The 21,568-nt window shown below is 40.6% G+C and overlaps 1 protein-coding gene across 3 annotated transcripts in view; it reads left to right on the forward strand.

Annotated features, from left to right (window-relative positions):
* The first annotated feature begins 4,205 nt into the window (after positions 1 to 4,205).
* Positions 4,206 to 21,568, forward strand: part of SLAIN2 (SLAIN motif family member 2) — a 35,128-nt gene continuing 17,765 nt past the window's right edge. For all 3 annotated transcript variants that reach the window (XM_062492751.1, XM_062492753.1, XM_062492752.1), the window contains exons 1-4: positions 4,206 to 4,599; positions 14,130 to 14,278; positions 19,755 to 19,919; positions 21,332 to 21,493. In XM_062492751.1, coding sequence (XP_062348735.1) covers positions 4,241 to 4,599; positions 14,130 to 14,278; positions 19,755 to 19,919; positions 21,332 to 21,493 — 835 coding nt within the window. In that variant the 5' untranslated portion in view covers positions 4,206 to 4,240. The remainder of the gene's footprint in view (positions 4,600 to 14,129; positions 14,279 to 19,754; positions 19,920 to 21,331; positions 21,494 to 21,568) is intronic.

Below are 21,568 nucleotides of genomic sequence, written 5' to 3' on the forward strand. Positions count from 1 at the left end.
CTTAAGGATGGTTGTGGTCAAAATGTTAACATCTTTTTTTTTTTCTGTACAGAAAAAGAACAGGCATATAAATTCATGCCAAAGAGCTACATTTGCTACATGATGATACCAAAAATAGATGTACTTTCAATAGCAGAATCTGGCTGGAATTTTGCCTGCCCTTCAGGTAGGTTTGCAACTTGGTAAGGAGACCAACGTACCGATGGTGGGTTTCTCATCCATGACACTGTCAGCAGAAAACACTTTTTAAAAATTATAAAGACTTTTAAAGTGTAGCTATGCACAGCTCACCGCTGTTTACAGTTTTTAGGGGATGGGTACTGAAGGTGTGTGCAGAGACACTGCATTTTTGAGTTTTCAAACTCCAATCTAAAGGGCTAAATGTGTTGTCTCATCACTGATGAGCCTGATATACTCAGAGGTATCTTTTATAAATATCTGAAGTTACAATGTTAGTTCTTTTAGTAGAACCAGATGAACAATCCTGACTTTTAATTCTGAAAGGGACATATTATGATAGGAACATGCTTCTTCCACTCTGTATTCAATGTCTGCACATGCCATATATTATAATGATAAACAATACTTTATATTTTGTCTATTTTGTCAAAGGTTTAGCTAAACACTGCCTAACACAAACATGTGTGGGCCTGCTGAACACCTCCTTTGAAAAGTCTGGCAGGTAACAACCCTTCTGTAGGACAAAAAACAAAGCTGCTTAAAATCCAGTCCGGTTTTCCAAGCATCAAGTTAAATATTTACAACAAATGTTAACTTCCCACCACGCATCTGCCCATCTTCATGTACTATTCCCCCTGAGGGATTGTCCTCCCAGGTGACAAGCGACATCAGAGTCAGATTCTAAGTTTTGACAGACGTAAAGACAACAATTCAGCAAATCACAGCTGTGAGTAACCAACCATAGGGCTGTCTGCGCTAGAGAGCTCAAAGATCAGCAAAACAAGGCTCCTGGTGGCCTTCTTCTAGGAACCACTTGTCAGAAGGATGTGTGTTGAATTATTTGAGTGACATGAGAGCCTTGCTCAGACTTCCTTTCCTTTGGAGAGACTGCTCCTCATTTCCTCTCATCTCATGAGTTTAGAACCTGCCCCAAATCAGACAAGAGAAGCACCCATGCATGTCCTGAGATCTGGAAAACAGTGCTGTGAAAAGGCTGCTTTTCACCTCCCTCTCTGTGAAAAGGGAAAGCACAGCGTGGGTGCAATTGCAGCTGTTCACAAAGAACTCTGCAACAGATTTAATTTCACATACAGAGCAATTTCTCTTGCTCTTATAATGCAGAGGAAAGGTTTCATTTTTGTGGCACTACTATCAATTAATATTATTTCTGTATAATCACTACTTCTGTATAATGCTTGGGTGTGGTCTCACATCTGGCCAGTGCAAGCTTGTAATCTGAGGAACAAGAAGGTCATGGAAGCCTCTTATCAACCTGATATTTCATAGGAAGCTTGTGGTCCAAGCCTTGCTGCTCTTCAGTTCCCAGCACATGAGAAGGGCATTCTCAGTACAAGAATGAAGGAGAAAGCAAAATCATGGTTCTTGCTATTCAAAGCACAGACTATGGTGACTATTAAGCAATGACTACTTTTGCTCGTTTCTACTGCCCTTACACTTTGTAAAAATAGCAGGTGATTCAGCAGTTCTGAGACTTTTTTCTAAAATTTTCTTCTCACTTTCTTCCCCCTTTGTCCACACACACCTGCCAGAGCGTGCATCTAGTGGGGAGAAAAACTTGCAACTGCTGCTGGCAGAAAAGTAATGCTGTCAGCAGGGGACAGAAAGTTGGAGTAAGAAATCTGGGAGACAAACAGATCATAAAATGAACTGGGGGAAGAGGAAGGGAGAAGAAGAGGAAATAGAGGAGAGGCAGGATGCAGGCAGTGCACTGACCACTAAACAGCTCTCTGAGCTGCCCCGCTACCTAACAGAGGAGGCCCCTAAGCATGACAGAATCACCAGGAGCAGCTGCAGTTTTGGCAGCAGTTCCCAGGAGCTCCTGGTCCTCCTCTGCACTGCCTGTCTACATCTCCTGGCAGAGCCCTTTGTCACAGCTCCACTTCACACTCTGTCAGACTCCCAGTTCCAGCCACCAGTCCCCTCTGACCCCAGTAGCTGCAGTACAAATAGGATTAAACTCCTGCTATTGCTACTATAAAAACATGATTAATTCAAGTGAATGAGGGTTTCTTGTGTTGTGCCACTGATGTTTGGCCTGAGAATACTTACAGAAGAATAAAGAAATTACATTGTATGGTCTTGTTATAAATGTTCTAATTTGGAATGAACTTCCCTGCATAGGTTAAGACCTACCAACCACTGAATTGTCAGCAGTACCATTGTAAGTGTCAGTGTCATGGAAAATCCTTATTGTAAAAAAAACTTTATCTAATAGTTTTCTTTGCCTTTTGGAGGACTGTAAATTCTGTTGATAAGTAACTGTTCTCACAGAATATATCTGGACTCCTTTACAACACTTGACTTTGTACCACATCATATGGACATAAAGAACGAGCTGGATTTACAAACTGATTTACAGACCAGTCTCTAAGGAGTTATGATAGTCATTAATGTGGTGTCAGTGAGCAGAGTGCCAGAGGTCTCAGCTCGTGGGCCAAAACTGTTTAGTATATAGCTGTGAGAATTACACAGCTCTGTTCACTTGCAGATAATGTAGACGTTACCGTAAGAGTAATTTAAATTGCTTTGTTAAAATATACTAGCCCTGACATATTTTGATACAGTTAAACACTTAAGGTGATAACTGTTTTGGGAAAACAATTACATAAATTGCATTTATGGATCAAACACCTGGATTCTGGTGAGAAACTAACAGTAGCAGTGCAAAACCACCACAGAATAAACCCTCAAATAATGGTGTACATAGAGAATACAATCTTTGAATGTATAAGGGGAGCACATTGCATAAGGCAAGGAAGTGGCCTGGTCTTGTAAGGATGCTGTAAATTCATGCCTGGTAGTCTCAACACACCAGCAGTCCATGCACCATACCTAAACCCAGATTGCATGGCATTTACTGCCCCTAAACTTTGCAACTTTTCAGTACATCCTGCAGGTCTGAGCACCCATTTTGTTTTCCTTCTTCCCTTCCTGAACCTGGTAAAAACTACTCATGGCAGTGTCAACCCCTGCAGACTCCAGCCATCCTCTGGCCCACTGGCTCATGTTCTTCATCTCCTCAGCTGAAGCAGGCTCCAAAATGAAGCTGTTGAGTAGATGGAACCTGTAAAGAGCAAAAAATTGTGAAGGGATGGCACTAAGGACACTGTCTCTCAGTGTCTTGGGGAAGGGGGACGCAGAGCGTCCCCACAATGTCAGCCAGTGAAATTTGGAGACAATTTGTCACAAGATAGAAAACATCACAAGAAATAGGACAGGATGCAATGGGCAGAAAGCAACGCAGAGATAGCTCCACCTGAATATGAAGAACTTCTCAGTGGAACACATTGCCCAGTGAAAACAGTCCTGTGCCTTGAGCTCTAGGATGATACTGCTTGAACAGGTAGGTTGGACCAGATCAACAACCGTAGTCCCTTCCAACCTTACCCATTCTGTGATTCTGCAACAAATCCCCAAGCCTCACCAATTCCTTAAACCTAAAGGTGTAAGTTTTGCTACGGATGGCAAAATCACCACAACTTATAAAAGAATATGCATATATTCATACAAAATGTAGATTCAAAGGATGTCAGATTCACACGTCCGCCATACACAGTAGGCCCAACACTATCACCTAGGCCTTGGACCAGGACACACCTCGGATTCTAGAGGTTTTGAACGTTTTTGGAAGGTATTCCGGGGCTTCCCGTACAACTCCTGCCGGGGACCCGCGGTGCCCAAGATACGGGAGGCCAGGCCAGGCCAGGCCGCTCCCTCAGGACGCTACCGCAAGAGTCCCTCGGACGGCCCCAAGCGGGGCCGAGTCACAGCCCCGAGCCGGGAGCCGCCGCCACGCCCGGCCATCGCACCCCGCGCCGCGCCATTCCCGGTCACTCCGCTCCGCGTAGCGCCGCCCGCAGGGAAGGCGGCGCGAGGGGCGGCGGTTCCGGCGGCCGAGCCGGGAGGCGGTGACATGGCGGCGGCGGATGTGCGTCCCACGCCCCGCCTCGGCCCTGCCCCGCTGCCGGCCGCCCGGCCGCGTAGACGGGGCGGCACGGCCGCCTCTCCCCGCGCAGCCGCCGCTCTGCCGGCGGCCGCCATGGAGGATGTCGGCTCGGGCGTGAACGCGGACGCGGAGGTGCGAAAGCTTCAGGAGCTGGTGAAGAAGCTAGAGAAGCAGAATGAACAGCTTCGCAGCCGCCACGGCGCCCTGCCCGCCGCCCCTGCCAGCCCCAAGCGCCTGCCGAGCGTCGGGCCCTCCTCGCCGCCCCCCGCCGTCTCCTCGTCGCCCGACGGGCGCTGTCTCAGCCCCAGGGCCGCCGCCCGGCGTTCGCTCCCCGAGGAGCCCGGCGGTGGCGATGGGGGCAGCGGCGGCAATGGCCTCCTGGACGACGCGGCGGTGCTCAGGCCGGAGGAGCTGGAGCGGCTGGCCGGCTGCGATGAGGACGAGACCGGCTGGTGAGGAGGCGACCGGGGTGGGGACGGATTGGTGAGGAGGCGGGCAGGGCTTCGCGTCCCCCTTCCCCGCCGTGCCTGGGGGGAAGGGGCTGTTTCCAGGCGTGTGCCTGATATCGGAGGGGGTCTCGGGGCTTTGTGTACGGAGGCAGCCTCGCCCTTTGGGCTGGGTGAAGGGCTTAATGAGTTCTGCGAAACGTACCGAAGCCTGCCGGGGAAGGCAGGGTGTTTGGCTTTCTGCACACGGCCTCGGAGCTCCCTGGAGGCCCGCGGCTCTGCTGCTGTTCGGCCGCGGCGGGAGCGTTCCTGCGGGCCGCTCGGACACCGAGCGGGCTCCACAGCTGCCGCAGGATCAGCCGTCAGGGTTTTCGCGAGTGCAGGCGATGGGGAGGCGTTGAGAAACTCGTGGGAAATTTCTAGGGTAGTTCTGAATTAGCCCACAGGTACTGTTAGAGTTCAGACATGCATCAGGCAGCTTCTATGCCTCGATTTCTTTCAGCTGTAAAGACAGCAAATGTAGCACTTCTACATCTCATCAACACGATGCCCTTAGGTGTTCTAATATGTTGCTAATGATGTAGGATCACAGTTTCCCTTAGGTGGCTCCTCGTTATAAATGGACTGCTTATCCTGCTGCTCCAGCAGAAACAGCTGCAGGTGGCTGTTTGCCTTGTCATTATTACACTTGGATGAGCTTCCACTGAGAATCAAGACTTGCTCTCTCCAAGCATCATGCTGCCTCCAGCTGTCGTTTTGAAGTTTCCTGTGACAGTTGTTGAGGGGCAGCCTCAGAGCTGCAGGAGAAATAGTGGGGTGGAGCACCGTGTTAACACTGTGTCAACAGAGAAGTGCAAGGGAAGCATGTACAGGGACAAAAAGTGTGACACAGGTGAACTGTCTTGCAGCAGAACTGGCTGTAAGTCCATCTACAAAGATCTTTGGAAGCAAACATGCAGCCAAATTACAAAACAAACAAAAATATCTTTCAGAGTTAGAAACGCCTTTAAAAATGCTGGAGTGATTCCATGCATGAGCAATGTTTTAGTTGCTCGGGGAGGAGACTATGTGCACTTTCTTGAAGTAATTTGCCTGACATTCCTGATCCGCTGGAGAAGTATGAGAACATAAGTTTATTCTCGTCCAAGACTAAATTAACACAAGGCATCATCTCCCAAAAGATGAGTCTGTGCAAGGCAGCTACTCTTATTTCTCACTGTATGCCTTGTAATCTACAGGATTCTGTTTCTTGCAGGAAATAGAATATAGTAAATTGGCACAGCAAGTCTGGAGTGGGATGGCCGAATTTGTAAATGTCATGCATTCTAGTGACAGTAGATCTTACCTTTTATATATTCATTCTAAATCATTGAATCTCTTAAGCTAATGTCCCGACAAAGTGTGTGGTGGCAGTGGTGGCATAAGTGCTGTGTGTTTTTGTTGATGCAGTTCTGGGCACTCACAGGGCAGCTGCATGGTTCGCTGAGCACTGCCCTTGCTGGTGTCAGGTGTTTGTTTGGCAGCCAGTTATTGTGACACCGTCATGTTTCTGTGCAAGTCTGTTTCTAGTGCTCAAATACAGCAAAACTTACAGGCAGTCCTTTGCACGTCTTCATTCCTTTACTAATGTTTTGGCAACCATAATGCTGAAGTGTTTCAGCAACTAATTTTCAGTCTCAGGCATGAGATGCTGACTGAGACACAAATGCATGAAACAAAAAAGAGCAATTGTAAAAATTTACTAATTGCCATACATATCACAAAATAGGGATATTTATTATTTTTTAAAGTGTTTTCCTGCTGTAGTTTAATATGCAGTTAATGGTAAACATAGTTTGGCTACTTTTTTTTTTCTTTTTTTTTTCTTTTTTTTTCTTTTTTTTTTTTGTTCTAAAGTGCTTAATAAAAATGGAACTCAAGCTCTTGGAATTTCTAGATACCCTCTAATTCAATTGTTGAGACTCTAAATAGTCCAACCCTTTTTTATTTTCCTGTGAAGGTAAGATGGCTTTGTATTTATGCATTTGATTAATGGAGGTTATTGCTCTTGATGGCGTTTGGAGTTTTCAGAGGGCTAATGGAGCAATCTAAAAGAAACAAGCCTGTGAAGATAGGAGGGGTTGATGTGAATAAGTGGATTTCCCTAAACATTTTTTTAAAGATTCTGCTCCTAAGGCCTTGGTTATGGAAGGTCACTTATAAAAAAAAAAATAATCAACTGAAAAGTTGAATGTACTCCGTTAAATTTAAGTTTCATATGAGCTCTTTGAGGTTCAAATGGATTTGGATCACTATTGCTTAACCCAAAATCCTGTTTAGAGTATGGGACTTTACACTGTAAAAATCAAATACCTCTCAGCAGCTGAGGAAACCTCTTGTGGAAACAAACGAAATTTAAATCATTGTTGGTTCATAAAAAATTGATTCATCTTGCCTGTTTTTCTTGTCTACATAGAGAAATTAAGATTTGTCTTTACTTTTGATTTTGAAAGGACCTTGCTGTGGGCAATAATAGGTGGTAAAGGGTGCTCGTTATCTGTTCTTTTCTGTTTTGTATAATACAGACATTTTCATATCCCATTATGAAGTTGTCCATAGCTTTGTCATGGCAGAAGAAATAGTTTTCTTAACTATTAAAATTACATTGTTTTAGATTTAGTGTTTGCATGGGATTAGTGGCTGTGAATTTAGGACAGAACACTTGATACTGTGATTGAAATTGATACTAGAATATGACTTGTTTCTTTAAATCTACATTGTGGAGTTGATTAGCTCATTTTTAGCTTTTAGTTCTTCAGTTGCATTTAGATAAGTATGCAGAAGAGAAGTGTAAAATAAAAAATAAAGGAGAAGATGCAACTAGCAAACAAGCAAAGGAGCTTTTTCTGTTTTAATAGCAGCATTAGCTATTAAAACATCCTTACATTATTAGTGAACTTTGGGACTGTTTATATTTTTACTTGGTTATTTTTCTTCTCTGTGGTTAGTTAAATCCAGATACACTTCAAGTTTTAAATATTTTCCCATTAGACAATCTTCAAATTATATGGTAAATCACTGAAAATATTTCAGTGAGTTTACATTGAGTTTCTTGTCCATGTGCTTCTGAATGCTGTTAAATGTGCTAAAACTTAGTTCCTGATAAGGCCCTGAAGGTTGCAGGTGGGCACATCTGTACTTGCACACTGTACTGAGCTCTGTGCAGACCCTTTGCTTTAGGCCTGCTGATTATTTCCTCCAGTTATCAGCGACTTTAGTAATCTACTCTGTGGGTGTTCCTGTTTAGCTGTTCCTGAACCAGATTGCATCAAATTTAATTTTTTTCAAAGTTCAATCTGAACGGTCTTTCATACTAATCGATTGAAAAGTCATAAGGGTGGAAGGGATGACCAGAGCGGGTAAATCTTCAGAGAAGTGATGTGCTCCTCCTTGCCCGACTTGCTGGGTTAGGTTGGGTGTGGACGTGCAGCACACAGGAGACATCTGGGTGACAGTGTGCGAGGTGGGCTGGCTTGCCATGCTGCTTTTAAGAAGAGTTTGGGTCTTGAGTTTATTGCAGGATAGGTGTGCACACATGGGCAGTTACTGTGTTGTGGTAGGTACTGTGCTGTGAACCCACCGTAACTTCCTTTGTGGTAACTTGTTACACGATCACTCAGCTAAGCTTTCTGAGAAGTTTTGTTTTAAATGTAAGCAAAACATGCAGTGCTTTTCTTCAAAACTTACTTGCAGCATGTGCATAAGAGAGTATAGAGCTTGCTGTGTATCTATTTTGTACACGTAGTTGCTCAGCAAACCTCAGAACAGTTGTGTTCTCTTTAAATGACAGTGCTATAAAAACTAGCTTAGCGACCATGTTTTCATGTCAGCATAAAATCTCCTCGGTAGGGTTAAAATAGCTGACAATTTTTTGCTGCTGGTTTTTTATACTAACTAAATAGCTAAAGCAATAGTTTCAGTGTTTTTTAAGAACTTGGGTGGGTTGTGTATCCTGACTAGTTAAAATGGAAGGCACATGCTTGCACTGTTATACTCACAATCAGCAGCTATTTCTAATTTGCACCTGTTTATAATAGTGTAAGTTTTCATTCTACCATCCATTATCCTTAGTTGGCTAAGGGCCTGTTTGAGATGCATGATTGTCATCTGTAATAGCTGTGTTCCATCTCATATTGCTAGATGTCCCTTGAGCACTAGCATTGTTTTGGAATCCTGGTTTGCCATAGTGAGCTGGTAAAGTATACCACGACCATTTTAGGACAGAGGTCCACCTGAATGAAATCCCATTGCTGAAATTGGATTCCTGTTCAATTCATTCCTGTTCATCTGCTAAATTTCATTGTATTCATGTGGTTTAGGCCCCTTGGATACCAGGCAGATTCTGATCAATTTCTGTTCCATGGTATAAGCAAAAGAGAAATTGCTGCTTTTCATTTTGTGGCAGATAAAAAGTCAATTTGATTTAAAGTTGTTGGGGTTTAACCAAATTCAGATAGTGTCTTCACAAGCTAGGAAGATGATATGAAAAGAATCATGTAGGAAAAGCAAGGGTTATGGAAGTTGCCAGTTTTATAATGAAAAACAACTTGCAACATTAAATAATAATCACTTTAATTAGTGTCTTTGAGATATCCATGTTTGTTGTGAAACAGATATTTGAGGACTGGAGGAAGAATCCTGAGGAAGAACTATTTCCATTTCTGATTTTTTGGTGATAATTATAGCTTTTAAACATGCTTGATATTCAGATATAATGAGAGCTTTGATATGGGTTTCCTTTACTGCCCTAATGATATTCCTGAAATGTACTACATAATCATGTCTTGTTTAGGAATGGTTCACATTTCTACTACTTGTAGGTGTTGGTAGAACTCTCAAGCATAGTCATTAAACAGAATTTTATTTTGGATCACCTTTAGTAGGACACAGAACTTCTCAACTTTTTTGTCTTCAATGTAAATATCAATAATGCTATGCTCTAACAAATTTCTTATTAAAAGCTTCTCAAATAGTGGGCAGTTGTACAATTTGTGTGATAGTTCTAGGGAAGCTACATGATGGTGTTTTTGATGGCCCATTTCCCATTCTACAACATCCCTTTCCAACACGAACATGTTCTTTTGGAGGAGGAAATGAACATTGGCAGTAATTTCCAGCAACTAGCTGGGGCACATCTAACTACCTAATTGTTGGGCACAGAAAGATAGTTGTGTTCCAGATTGCACTTTGCAACCTCTTGGATATTCTTAATTCAACTTAAAAATCACTTAATGTAGCTGAGGTGTGCCACTGTAATAGGAAGGTTTATTGAGACTGTCAAAGCATTTTTTGCAGTATTCGTGTCCCGGAGTTAATAGTCATAGACCAGAGTTTGCTGTAATTTGTGCATCTCTCAGAACTAAAAGTATTCTGTGAAGTAGAGCTGAAAACTAATAATTACAGGCTAAGCAATGTGTATCTCAAGTCAGCCACAGCTGTAGCATAGGAATTTTGTGGGGTGGGGAGAAGGAAAGGAAATCCTTGGGCCACATAAGTGCAGGGATGTCACTTAATTTTTTGATTGATTTGATTTTTGATCTTTCAGCCAGAGATGCCTTTCAGATCTTTACCCATCCATTCAAAAATAGTCTTAAATTTTAATGTGCTTAAGCCACTTCAGATAGGGTTTCCTGAAACTTTTAAATTGTCTTAATATAGTTTAGATTAACACTTGTGTTCTAAATTATCTATTTCCAAGACTGTCCAGTATTACGATCTCCTGATATTTTATATATATATATATGTTATATATATATATATACATATATATATGTTATATATATATATGTATGTGTATAATTTATATATTTTTCAATAGCTTTTTGCTGTGAAATTTCCTTCTTGTATTCTAGGGGCATTTCTTATTGATCTGTCCTTGGATTTCAGCTTTTTCTCCTCATCGTGTCTTCAGGTTTTTCACTTTGCTTATGCATGCATCATGTTTTGTGTGCTCCCATTTAATTTCCTGTATTGTACCTTCCAGTTTTTGCTTAAAGCTAATGTAGCTAAAATAAACAAGCTCTGACTTCAGATTCCTTCCACTTGCCATCTTCTTTCTAATTCAGATTTGTGACTTCATGTCACGCATGTCATGAAAACATCTGAATGTTTTCCCTCATACTGAGCAGTGGTAGGATTTTGATACAAAAAGACACTTCCTTTTTTTTCCCAGCTAGAATCTCGGCTTCTTGTTTCATGCCTGTGGCATCAAGCCTCTTGTAGTTTAATGCACTGGGAGGTGTTCCTCAGGTGAGGTAATCCGTGCACAGATATTCCACTCCTGCTGCAGTGGCGTGTCCTCTTTCTTCAAAGCCTTTCCTGAGTCAGCTGTGTCCCAGTGCAACGTGCTGCAGCTTGCCCCATTTGGCTGACATCATATATACTTGTAGTCACAGCAGTCTTCCTGCAAAAGCTCTGCCCTTTTCTGTCCTGCATCTTCCTGGAACTAATTAGTAGAGCCCCTGGCTGCTTTCAGCCTCAGGTTGGTGCTGCTGTGATGTGGTTGACTAGTAAGAGGCAAAGGAAATTAATATTAATGGCTGCAGCAGAGTCACAGTGTCTGGTCTTCTTAGTGTTCTTTCAAAGTAAATCAGAGCTCCTGAGCTCCTTTTAATGCAACATTTTCTTCTATTTTACCTCATGTCACTGAGTTGTAGAGTCTTTTCTCTGTGGAGAGATTGGAGTATATGTTTCTGGTGTGTTAACATTTGTAGTGTGGGTGGCAACTGTAAGTTGTCAGCTTCCTCAATCATTTTTAACTTCCTGTTTTGCAGAGTTGATTTACAGTGGTTAAGGATGTATGAAGTTATTCTGGTAATCTTCGGTCTTGAAGTTGTTGTACTGCCAATCAGTGCTGTTGTCTTGCTGTAGAATGCAGTCACAGGTGCAAATGGGATCTCTTCTGGAAGGCCCTTCAGCTAAGGAGGACCTATATCTTTTGTGTCGGTTTGACAAAGAAGACCACTTAGCTGTGTGAAGTTAGGTGTACATGCTTCATGTATCTGTTCTTTTTCTGGTGCTGGGAAGAGAGGAAGAGGTAACAGAGACATCACTCTGATTCCTAGCCTTGCCCTTGGTCCTTTTGGTTTTTGTAAAATCCAGGTTAAGCAAAGGAAGTAGAATTAAGTCAGTCTCAAAACTTGAGATTGGCTGTTCTTTGTCAGGTGAGCTGTTAAGATCATTGCTTTATAATGAGACTCCATAATTGCATAATGTGCAAGAAACTGCCCTGAAATAACTGATTTGTCACTGCATCAGTGTACATGTGTGTGTTGTGAGGTAGTGGAGTTGCATGAAATTATGTATGTTCTCAAAGTTCTGTCTTACCCTGAAGCCTAAGTTACGAAACAAAGGTGGATGAAGGAAAAAAAGTTGACTGGAAAGAGGTAGGGGAATATGTAATATGTATTTGCTTAGAAAGGGAGGTGGAAAAGAGGGAGCTGTGTGAGCCTGGATTGCTTCAGTAAATAAACTACTTGTGAAACAAATGCAACAATTGGGAATTCCTGAAAAGAATGTGTTGAAGATTAAAATACCAGGTAGAGTTTTGATTAGAACAGTCTTGTATGTTTGTTGAAGGTGCCCCTTTTGTGTGTTTCTCAAAGAGGACATGCACTTTAATTTTTTTGCCTTTTATACTGGCTACCACTGTAAACACTCTGAATGTGCATGGAACTTCTGAAACACAGCAAGGCATGTCACCCATCCAGAGAACTAGGAGTGAGTCTGGCCTGTACTGGGGAAAAGCTGGCCTTTTTGCCTTTGACACTTCTTTGTGTTGTGTAAACATACCTTAGGACAGAAAGGAGTACAGGAAAATACTAAAAAGACAGTAAATTCAAAGTCTTAGAGAGTAAATATTAAACTTTTAGCAGTATGGAGATGTCATAGAAATTGCAGAAAGTGGTGTCTTTGTTTATACATCTGTGAAAATTGAGTGACTCTTGTGCTTTTCAAGGATCTTCAGGGCTATAAATACATTAAGGGCTTTTAGCTTTTCTTTTGGGCTGAGTGCCTGAGAAAATTGCAGACATTTCTACAAAAGCAGTTATGACAGACAGCATGATGTTGGCCAAAGCATAAACTCCTTGAAGTACAGTAAGTAGTAGTGACTATTTGGATTGTTACAAAAAGCTTCATTTTTATTTAAAACCTGGCAGCTAAGAAAAATTTTCTCACCCGGATCTGCAAGCATGGCTTGCTAATTTCAGTGTTAGAGGGAAGAGTATTTTGGAGCCCGCTCTTAACAAAGAGCTGTGTTTTGGGTGATTTTATAAATGTGTTTCTTGGGAAGCTTTTTGTAAGAAGGGAACTTAATAGTAGTAATTACAAAAAAATCTCTAAAAGCTATTATAACACAAACAGAGTTCAAGTTCTAAAATTACAGAGGAGTGATGAGATAATCTCGTAGAGAGAAAGTTGTGGGAAATAAGTTCTGTGTTGCTAATGTTATTGGCATAAAGAGAACAACTTTTTGCTGTATATTTTGTACAGGAGCATGTTTGATTAGACTGTCAGATGTTCCTAAGTGACACTGTGGCATACAATCATATTCACTTGGAATATGAAGTCTGTCATTACTCTGGAAGAAACACTTGTTTAGTTTCAACACACGTAATCTCTAGTTAGAGTTGTATGTCTTGCAGTTCACTGTTGTCCTTTGCTGAACCGCATTTCCAAGTTTGGTTCTTGTGAGAAGTCCAAAGTAAGGCTTAAAGTTCCCTGTTTTGAGTGTGTGATTGGTTGTCACTTTTCCTTTAATCTGTCTGTTGAGGGAGGAGAAGTTTTCAGCTAAATTTTTAGAGTGTTTAAACTGGACTACTACTTTCTTAAGTCATGGAATGTTGATGTTAAAATGAATTGATGGAGATGCTGACAGACAAAATTGAAGATGCTGACAGACATGCTTCAGTACATCTGGCAGAACAATATGATCTCATTGTTTCTCTACTCTCCTGTGTGTAGTATCTCTTCTTCCTTGTTGCTAATGCTTGATTGTATACCTCCTTAGGACAGAGATAGTCCCTTTGTTCGTGTTCGAAGAGAACAAAAAGATCAAGTGCTAGGACATAGATAAAATTTTAAAAAATTGTTTCTTGTTCAAGGCTACTGAAACAGTAGTTGTGTGTACTTTAGCACTGCTCCTTGGCTACTAAGATGCTTATTGCTTCCTTTGTTTAGGAAAACAAGAATTCTCTATTATGTAGTGTTTAATTTCTTTCAGGTGAATCTGAAAAGATAAATCTTCATTTGTACGTTTATGTGACAGTGAAATTGTCCATATACATGGTGTGTCTGAAGTTCTTGGGTAGTCATATGTTACCACTGTTACAATCTATCCAGAATGTTAGGGTCAAATCTGTGCTTTATCTTTTTGGGATTGTACTATAGTGTAGATAGAATATAGAAATAGCATACCCTGTGGTATTTTGTTGCATGTCTGATCTCATGCTCATTTTGTCTGTCCTTATAAATTATTTTTTTCCTTTCTTTTCCAGGTTATATACATCTCCAAAGAAGAAACTGAATCCACTGCAAAAAAGTGTCAGTCCATTGGTTTGGTGCAGACAGGTACTGGATTACCCAAGTCCTGATGTTGAATGTGCTAAAAAGTCACTGATCCACAAGCTGGAACAAACCATGTCGGGTGAGTTTCTGCACACTAATACCACTGGTTGTATGTATTTACTCTGAAACAGTGTCAAAATTAGATAATGGTTGTGAGATAAGACATCTATCAATTACTTGTTTCTAAAGCTTTCCTTATGGTTTACAAAGTCATTAATTCTACTCGTTTTCTGGATCATATGAATGAAATGAATGAAGGCATTAGACCATGAGTCATGATTTCAGAGTTTTATAACACCTGCATTGTTTGGTCTGATGTTTTTAACTTGAAACTTTTCTCATCTTTTTTTTTTTTTTTTTTTTTTTTTTTTTTTTTTAATAGAAACCTGTATTGAAGTGTCCTAGTTTGAAAGACAGGTGTTTGCTCAGGAAAGCAGAAGCCTCCCTTTGAACTGAAAAATGTGATCCTTCCTTCCTACAGATTATTATGATTTTGAAATTAAGGGAGCTCTCAGGCAAAGATATGGGGATAGGAATAACAGTTCTTTACTAGTATATCTAACAAGACAAACAAGAACAACAACAGCTATGTAATTACCCACAAACAGAACAGTAACTCAGTCCCAGTGTTTTTTGGCTGCAGGCACCTTTTCCCTGAGCTGCAGTTCCCGGTGCTGGGGGCGGGCGGGTCCTGCAGAGCTGCAGGAGGGCTGGGGGTGGTGGCAGAGCTGTCCCAGGGGGAGAGAGAGATGGAGAGAGAGAGCTCTCCGCTCACGGTGTGGGTCCTGGTGCTCAGCAGAGTGCTGGATGGTGGCAGGTTACAGTGAGAAGGCAGCAGGGCAGGGTCTGACAGCAGTGAGGATGGCTCCTGGTGCTGGGATGGCAGGGATGGGGCTGAGGCAGCGATCGTCCTTCTCGTCCGAACTCCGCGGGGGAAATGGGGAGAGCCAGAGCCTTCCGCTTCCTCTTCTGGATGTTTGGATATGGAGGGGTTTCCCTCTTCTCTCCCCTCCCCTTGCCCCCAGAGCCCAGTCAACAGGTACCTTAGCATGACAATGGGGAAAATTCCACAGAGGGAAAAGGGAAAGAACCAACCCCCAACATAAAGTATCATAATTGTTAGGTGCTTGTTAGTTATATTAGCATGGAACTTGGTTTTCTCCTAGATTACCTCTTTCATTTCATCTAAAGAAATGGAAGCTTAAGTTTTTTAATACTTTGGGGAGATGATAATGATTTCTTTTTCTCCCATCTCCAGTATCTTAAGATCACTCAGATTTTAAAAAAATACAGAGTTTGATTCTTCTTTAATACTAGTTAGTTGGTTATATTCAAAACTGGAGAGTGTTTGACCCTGTGAAAATGAAAGTCTGTGTTCTCCATCCTTCTATTACCAGACTTTTTTATGTCAAACCAGCAGCAAAATGCTGAAGGTCTGATTAGAATTCTCTGTCCATCTGGTTTCTTGCTTTATTTTGTTTGTTTGTTGGAGCCTATTTTTTTTTAAATTATGCTGATAATATAACTTACTTTCTTGCCATTAATAGCTATTCTCCTCCTGTTCCATCTTTCTGTAGTCTGCTACTGCTACACGTTAAGATGTTACCTTCAGGAATTAGCAGAATGGTTGGACTTGAGCTAAGAGTTCCAGGAGTGGTTCCAGCAGCCACCTCCTTTCTATGGCTATACATGAACTTTGTGCTGAGTTCATTTGACTGTAACTTCTTTCCTGTCCTTGTATTGTTTTCTGGAGCAGTCTGTATTTATTCTGGTTTGTACTGAAGCTGTTCTTAATAAAATTTGAATCCATTCTTCATTCTTACAAAAATCATGGACATAATGGTGAAAGTGCCTTCAGTATGAATCACCCTCAGTCTTTCCCTGTCTCTTGTGCTTTTTTATGATGGCTGGACAAACGTCTATTAAAAATTTACCTGAAAAAGTTAACATGATATATGGCTAGATACCGGCAAAGACTGAGATTCTACACAACAAAAAGCACTCACATCTCAGGGATTTATGAATGAAGATACAGGTTTGGGAACCTGAATACTACTGAGTATTTATGAATGGATAGCAGTTGATTGACATAGTTCTGTTTATGGTTTAACTTCTTTCAGAACTGACTAGAAGTCTTCTAGAAGTACCACAAATTCTGTTACCTGTAGGGCATCTTTAAAAATTCAGAATGGCAGGAGACTTCTCTGTGAAATGGACACATTTGAAAGTTTTATCATTCAAGCAGTGTGACCTGTGAATCTGCTCCTGGCAGTGATACTTGCAAGAATACCACAATTAGTCTATAGTATTAATTGGTGGAATTACTAATGGTAGAAAAGATGGGCAAATGCTGGTTGGAGCAGATTGCATGTAAAAAATGAATTTTCAACAAAACAGAAAATTGTCTTTTAGAGCAACCATTCTCCTTTGCAGAATAAGGGTAGCAGGGAGCTCCACTGGAGAAGACAAGTAGTGTTTCTTACAACTTTGTGTGTTTTTCCTATTCCAAACTTCAGGAGTATCGTTTAACTTGAATTTTGCATAGTAGTTGTACCTCATGGACCCATCACTTAACCTGTTGCTAACTGCTGGTTCAGTTCATAGATTCTGGTTCCAGTCTCCATGGATAAGGCTTTTCACACTTTTGTGACTTCCTTTCCTGAATCCTTGCTCATGCTTCTTTTTACATTGTTAGTTCCTGTTGCCACTTCTTTCTAATCTTAATATCTTTTTCCACGTTTTCAGTCTCAAATGCACTCTTGTATTTCGCATTTTCTTCTTCCCTTTATTTTTCATTGCATGACAGTGAAGGAAGGAAGAGCTCTCGGCTCCATGCTACTGTTGGCAGCTACTGATGCACAGTGCCTTGTCAGCAGTCAGGTTTACACAATTGCAGAGCAAGTCATGCTCAGCATTGGAAGTGTGTTTGGACTAGAGGGAACTTTAAGTATATTCTTCACTCAATTATTCCTATTTTCTACAGCAAAAGAGAAATTTGATCATTTCAGCAAAATCATAAGTAAGAGGAGTTGGATGCTGCATACTGTTTCTGAATGTTGTCAAAGAAAATTTGCATTAAAATAAACTTGTTGATTATCAACCCTACCTTCTGGTGTTTTCAAAGCTAACGTGTAATTTTTTGTAAGCTAGTGTTTAATATTAGGATCATTTTAATGCTAAAATTATTATCTGTCTTGCTGATTGTGTCTGACACTCCTAATAAAGACCATGTCTCTATTTGCAAAATAGCAATGTCTTCCTGAGTTACAGAAATCCCTTGGAAAACCTTTAGGAATTCTGGTCCAGAAAATGGGTTTGAATCCAGGGGTTTTTTTTTCCTGGAAAAATGTACTGTGCTGAAGAAGGTTCACATTAGCTAGGAAGAAAACTACTGTGTGTATCAAGTCTCACCACATACTGGAGCAAACTTTTTACATGTAGCAAAATCATGCTAAGTTTCATCCAAAAAAAATAAAATCTGTGTATGATCAAATACTTTGTATCATTATGGATGTATACAAAGAGCCTTTTTGAAGACTATATAGTAGCAGAATTGTTTGCTAATTTGTGATTAGTAGTTTAAAATACTTGTCTGTGTAAAAAATGCAGAAGAAAAGAACTGTTGTGCAGACTTAGATTTTAGGGATTTTTAATGACATTTTCAGCAAGAGATGAAAAGTAAGGTTTTTTTTTGGTGTGAGAACAAAGATTTGATTGGAATAGATGCTTTGGGATTCCTTTGTGAATGCCAGAAGTTGACATCAAAGGTCTCATCATAATCATCCAGAACAGAGTGACTTGTAATTACTGGTTTTGTTTACTGAGATTCATAATAAAATGGAGGTTTTCCCTTCTGACTGAAGATACCTCGTGAACACTTGCTAGAGTTTAGTGAATTCACAAATTGCTGAAATTAAAGCATATTGTTAAAGACTTGCGGTGAAAGCTGGAATATAAACCTTTCACCCTTCATGTATAACTGTCTTTTTCACTCTAACTAAAACACTGGTAATACTAACTGGTTTGGAAAGGATCTTTACACGAGATGCAGTTTTAGGAATTTGCTGCAAAGTCAGCTTTAATTTCTGCTGCTTTTGCCTCCATTCTGCCATTGGCTAGGTTGGATGATACATTTTTTTTGGAGCACTCTTAAAAACTGATTAAGTGATGCAATCAGTTAAAATATTCTTGATATCTTTAAACTAAAATCTACTTTATTAGGTAAGATAATAGTGCAGCCCCACCAATGTTTGCACTGGACAGCTGAGGATGTAGTGACCAAGAGCAAAAGGGAGAAGCTGAAGCTTTGCTGGGCTTTGCTGCTGAAGGCAGCATTTCATGCAATTATAGTCTGTTTTGGCTTCTGATGTCAAAGCAGAGATGATTTTTAATAAGGAAATTTGGGTTAAATTATTTTTTTCCCCCTGTCCCCTGATATCAGTAGCCTAATTCTTACTGCATACCTTGAAACCCCTTTCCACTAAGAAAAATGTCACAGAATATTTTTTAATAGCTTACTTTCAGCAGCTGGGTGAGCTGCAACTAAATCGAATCCAGATTTATATAACATCAAGTTGGGATTTCTAGCTTTTTCATCTTAACATTTTACAGTTTAATTTGTTCTTATGTCCATTTCTGCATAAATATGCTTCTAGCAGTGAAGGAGCTGATTTGTAGCAAAAGTGTCTAAATATCTTTTTGATCCCACTGCCCCTGTAGTTGAAATACCATTTTCTGTTATATTTAAAATTTAAACCTGTGAACAAAATAGTCAAGTAACTAAACAAATAATACACCTGACAACCAGCAGAATTTCATTATCATAGTGTTCACCATTTACAATTCATCTGAAAATACTTCACTATTGAAACATTTACAGTAAATGGCAGAGGACCATACCTAATTCAGATGTTCTGTTGCATGAGAGGTTGAAGCCTATGGTCAAAAAATCTCTGGTCGTTAGAACAGAAGGTTAATAGTAGGAAATAGTCAATTTGCTTTAGTCTGGTAGGTTCATGGTACCCACAAATCTAAACAGAAGCATTTGCCTTAAGCATATGCTAACGTCAAAAACCATTAGGGAAATTTTGTGGGTGATACTGCGTAGCTGTGTGGTGCCAAGTCTTGAGGTTACTTTTAGAAGTATTGTGTGATTCAGACAGCTCTGAGAGTTCTGAGAATGTCACCTCATGGTGTGCTCTGGTTTCTGTAATTGTGTATAGGGTGTATGTTAGTGTAACTGAGCTGCTACTGCCTTCCTGCTGCTTCCTAGCCCCTGCAGTGGACATCTCAAAGGCATCAGCCGTAGTGATCTTAGATCTGACTTCTAAAAGGAAGACATTTGCCACTATCTTGTCTTTCCCTCTTCTCCCATTCTTTTCACATTATGATTATATCTTGGGATAAAGGAAGCAGTGGGAAAACTTCCTGGTGACGGAAGTTTTCTACTTGAAATGCATAGTAAGTAAATCACACTGAAGACATAATATGGTATTGTATTTGTTATTCATTGATTCATTCTGTATAATTCATCACTTTTCCCCTCTTTGCTGCAGCTCTCAAGAGACAGAGTTTGTACAGCAGCCCTTTCAGTGCAGTCAGTTACACGAGCTCCTACAGTCCAAATACTGGTAGCCCCTACAGCAGTGGCTTCAACTCCCCCTCCTCAACACCAGTGAAATCTGCTTTAGTGAAACAGCTCATACCTCCTGGTACCTCAGGTAAGTCATTGTGTGTCTGGTCTTTTCCTTTCTTCCTCCTCTTCCTTTCACAAATGTACTCAAATAGGCAACATTTGCATTGAACTAGAGTAAGAAAGATTCCAGAACTTTTCAGTGTTTTGTAGGATGTGTGCACCACGCAGTATTTAAGCTTTTTAGGAAGAGCTTTTTTTACATCCTTTCTGGCATGAGAAACATGTAAAATGTTTTGTTTGGGTGTCTGTGTCCCAAAAATCACTGATATAAGTGATTAGCAGTTAGACCAAAATACACAGGGTTCTTTCTGTAGAGTTCCAAGTGGCTTCTGGAAGTGACCCTGTAATTCACAGGGGTGTAAGTTTCATGGGAAGTGTTCAAAGGGTAGGAGGTGGTAGTTGTGAAGTCTTTTCAACTATCCTATTGTTTACTGACTGAAACATTTGGTATGCAATGTATCCATCAGTACCTTCGAGATGGGAACAATGTAATATAAGGAAGAAGCATGCATTCCAGTTAAGCAGTTCACTAGATTTTGTAGCCATTAGTGTAAACAGTAGCTTCTGACAATGTTTTCTACTTTTATTCTGCCCTGTAGACACTTTCTTTTCATGAGAAAAATTGATGCCTGAAAAGTATCTCTACTCTGAAGTCAGACTGTTGCCTTATTGTATGTAATTTAATTTAAGTTCACTTACAAGGAAGGTGAAAAAATATTGCATTGACAATCCAGCTGTCACTAGGTCACTGTGGACTTTTACAGAAGCTTGCACTGCACGAGAGCCAGTTTTTGGTTTAATCTCAGTAGCTCTGCTCTGCACTGACATATGCTACAATGACATATCTGCCTGGGGGAGAGAGATGTAACAGGCAATGGGGTACCATCCAGAAGGCAGCAAACAGGAAGAGTTTTTCCTTATTATAGTTTCTGTGTTACAGTTTAGCAAAGGTGTCTATGTGGAACAGGTAGTACTTTCAGATAGAGTATATTTCAAGCATTCCAACCTGAATCAATACTCATTGGATCAGCAAATCCTTATTGTTAAGAAAGATCCAGTCAAACTGATGTCTTACAAGGTAGTATAGAGAGATGAGCATGAAAGCACAGATGGAACCAGGTTGCTTTTTTTGTAGAGCTGTGCAGACTTCATAGCAGTTGGAATGTGCTGTGATAGGCCAAATTATTTGTCACTAATTTGTTTAGACACTATTACAATGATTTTATGAAGTTGCCCATTTTTAAAAGGTAATGGCTAAGCTCTGCTTTTTAAAGTTACATTTTCAGCCTGGGTTTGCAATAAAATAATCAAATGTTTCAAATGGTCTGTCAGATCAATGGCTCATTACAATTTCTTCAGACTGGTGGTTTTTACTAGGAAATGCAGCTTGCTTTTTATTATAACAACAATTCCTGTTGCTTTATTTTCTTTCCATAGGTCATCTTAAAATTTCAGGAGATAGAAATCCTCCACTAAGTCCACAGTCTTCTCTGGACAGTGAATTAAGTGCATCAGAGATGGATGAAGACTCTATTGGGTCTAATTACAAGCTAAATGATGTTACAGATGTGCAAATTTTAGCACGAATGCAGGAAGAAAGTAAGTGGGTTTTTTTTCCTGAAATCAAAGTGGAGCTGTTGTTTTGGCTTTTTGTAGTTGAATAACTGCAGTAGC

The sequence above is a fragment of the Cinclus cinclus genome, chromosome 5, assembly GCF_963662255.1.
Source record: "Cinclus cinclus chromosome 5, bCinCin1.1, whole genome shotgun sequence".
In the NCBI taxonomy this organism is placed as follows: Eukaryota; Metazoa; Chordata; class Aves; order Passeriformes; family Cinclidae; genus Cinclus; species Cinclus cinclus.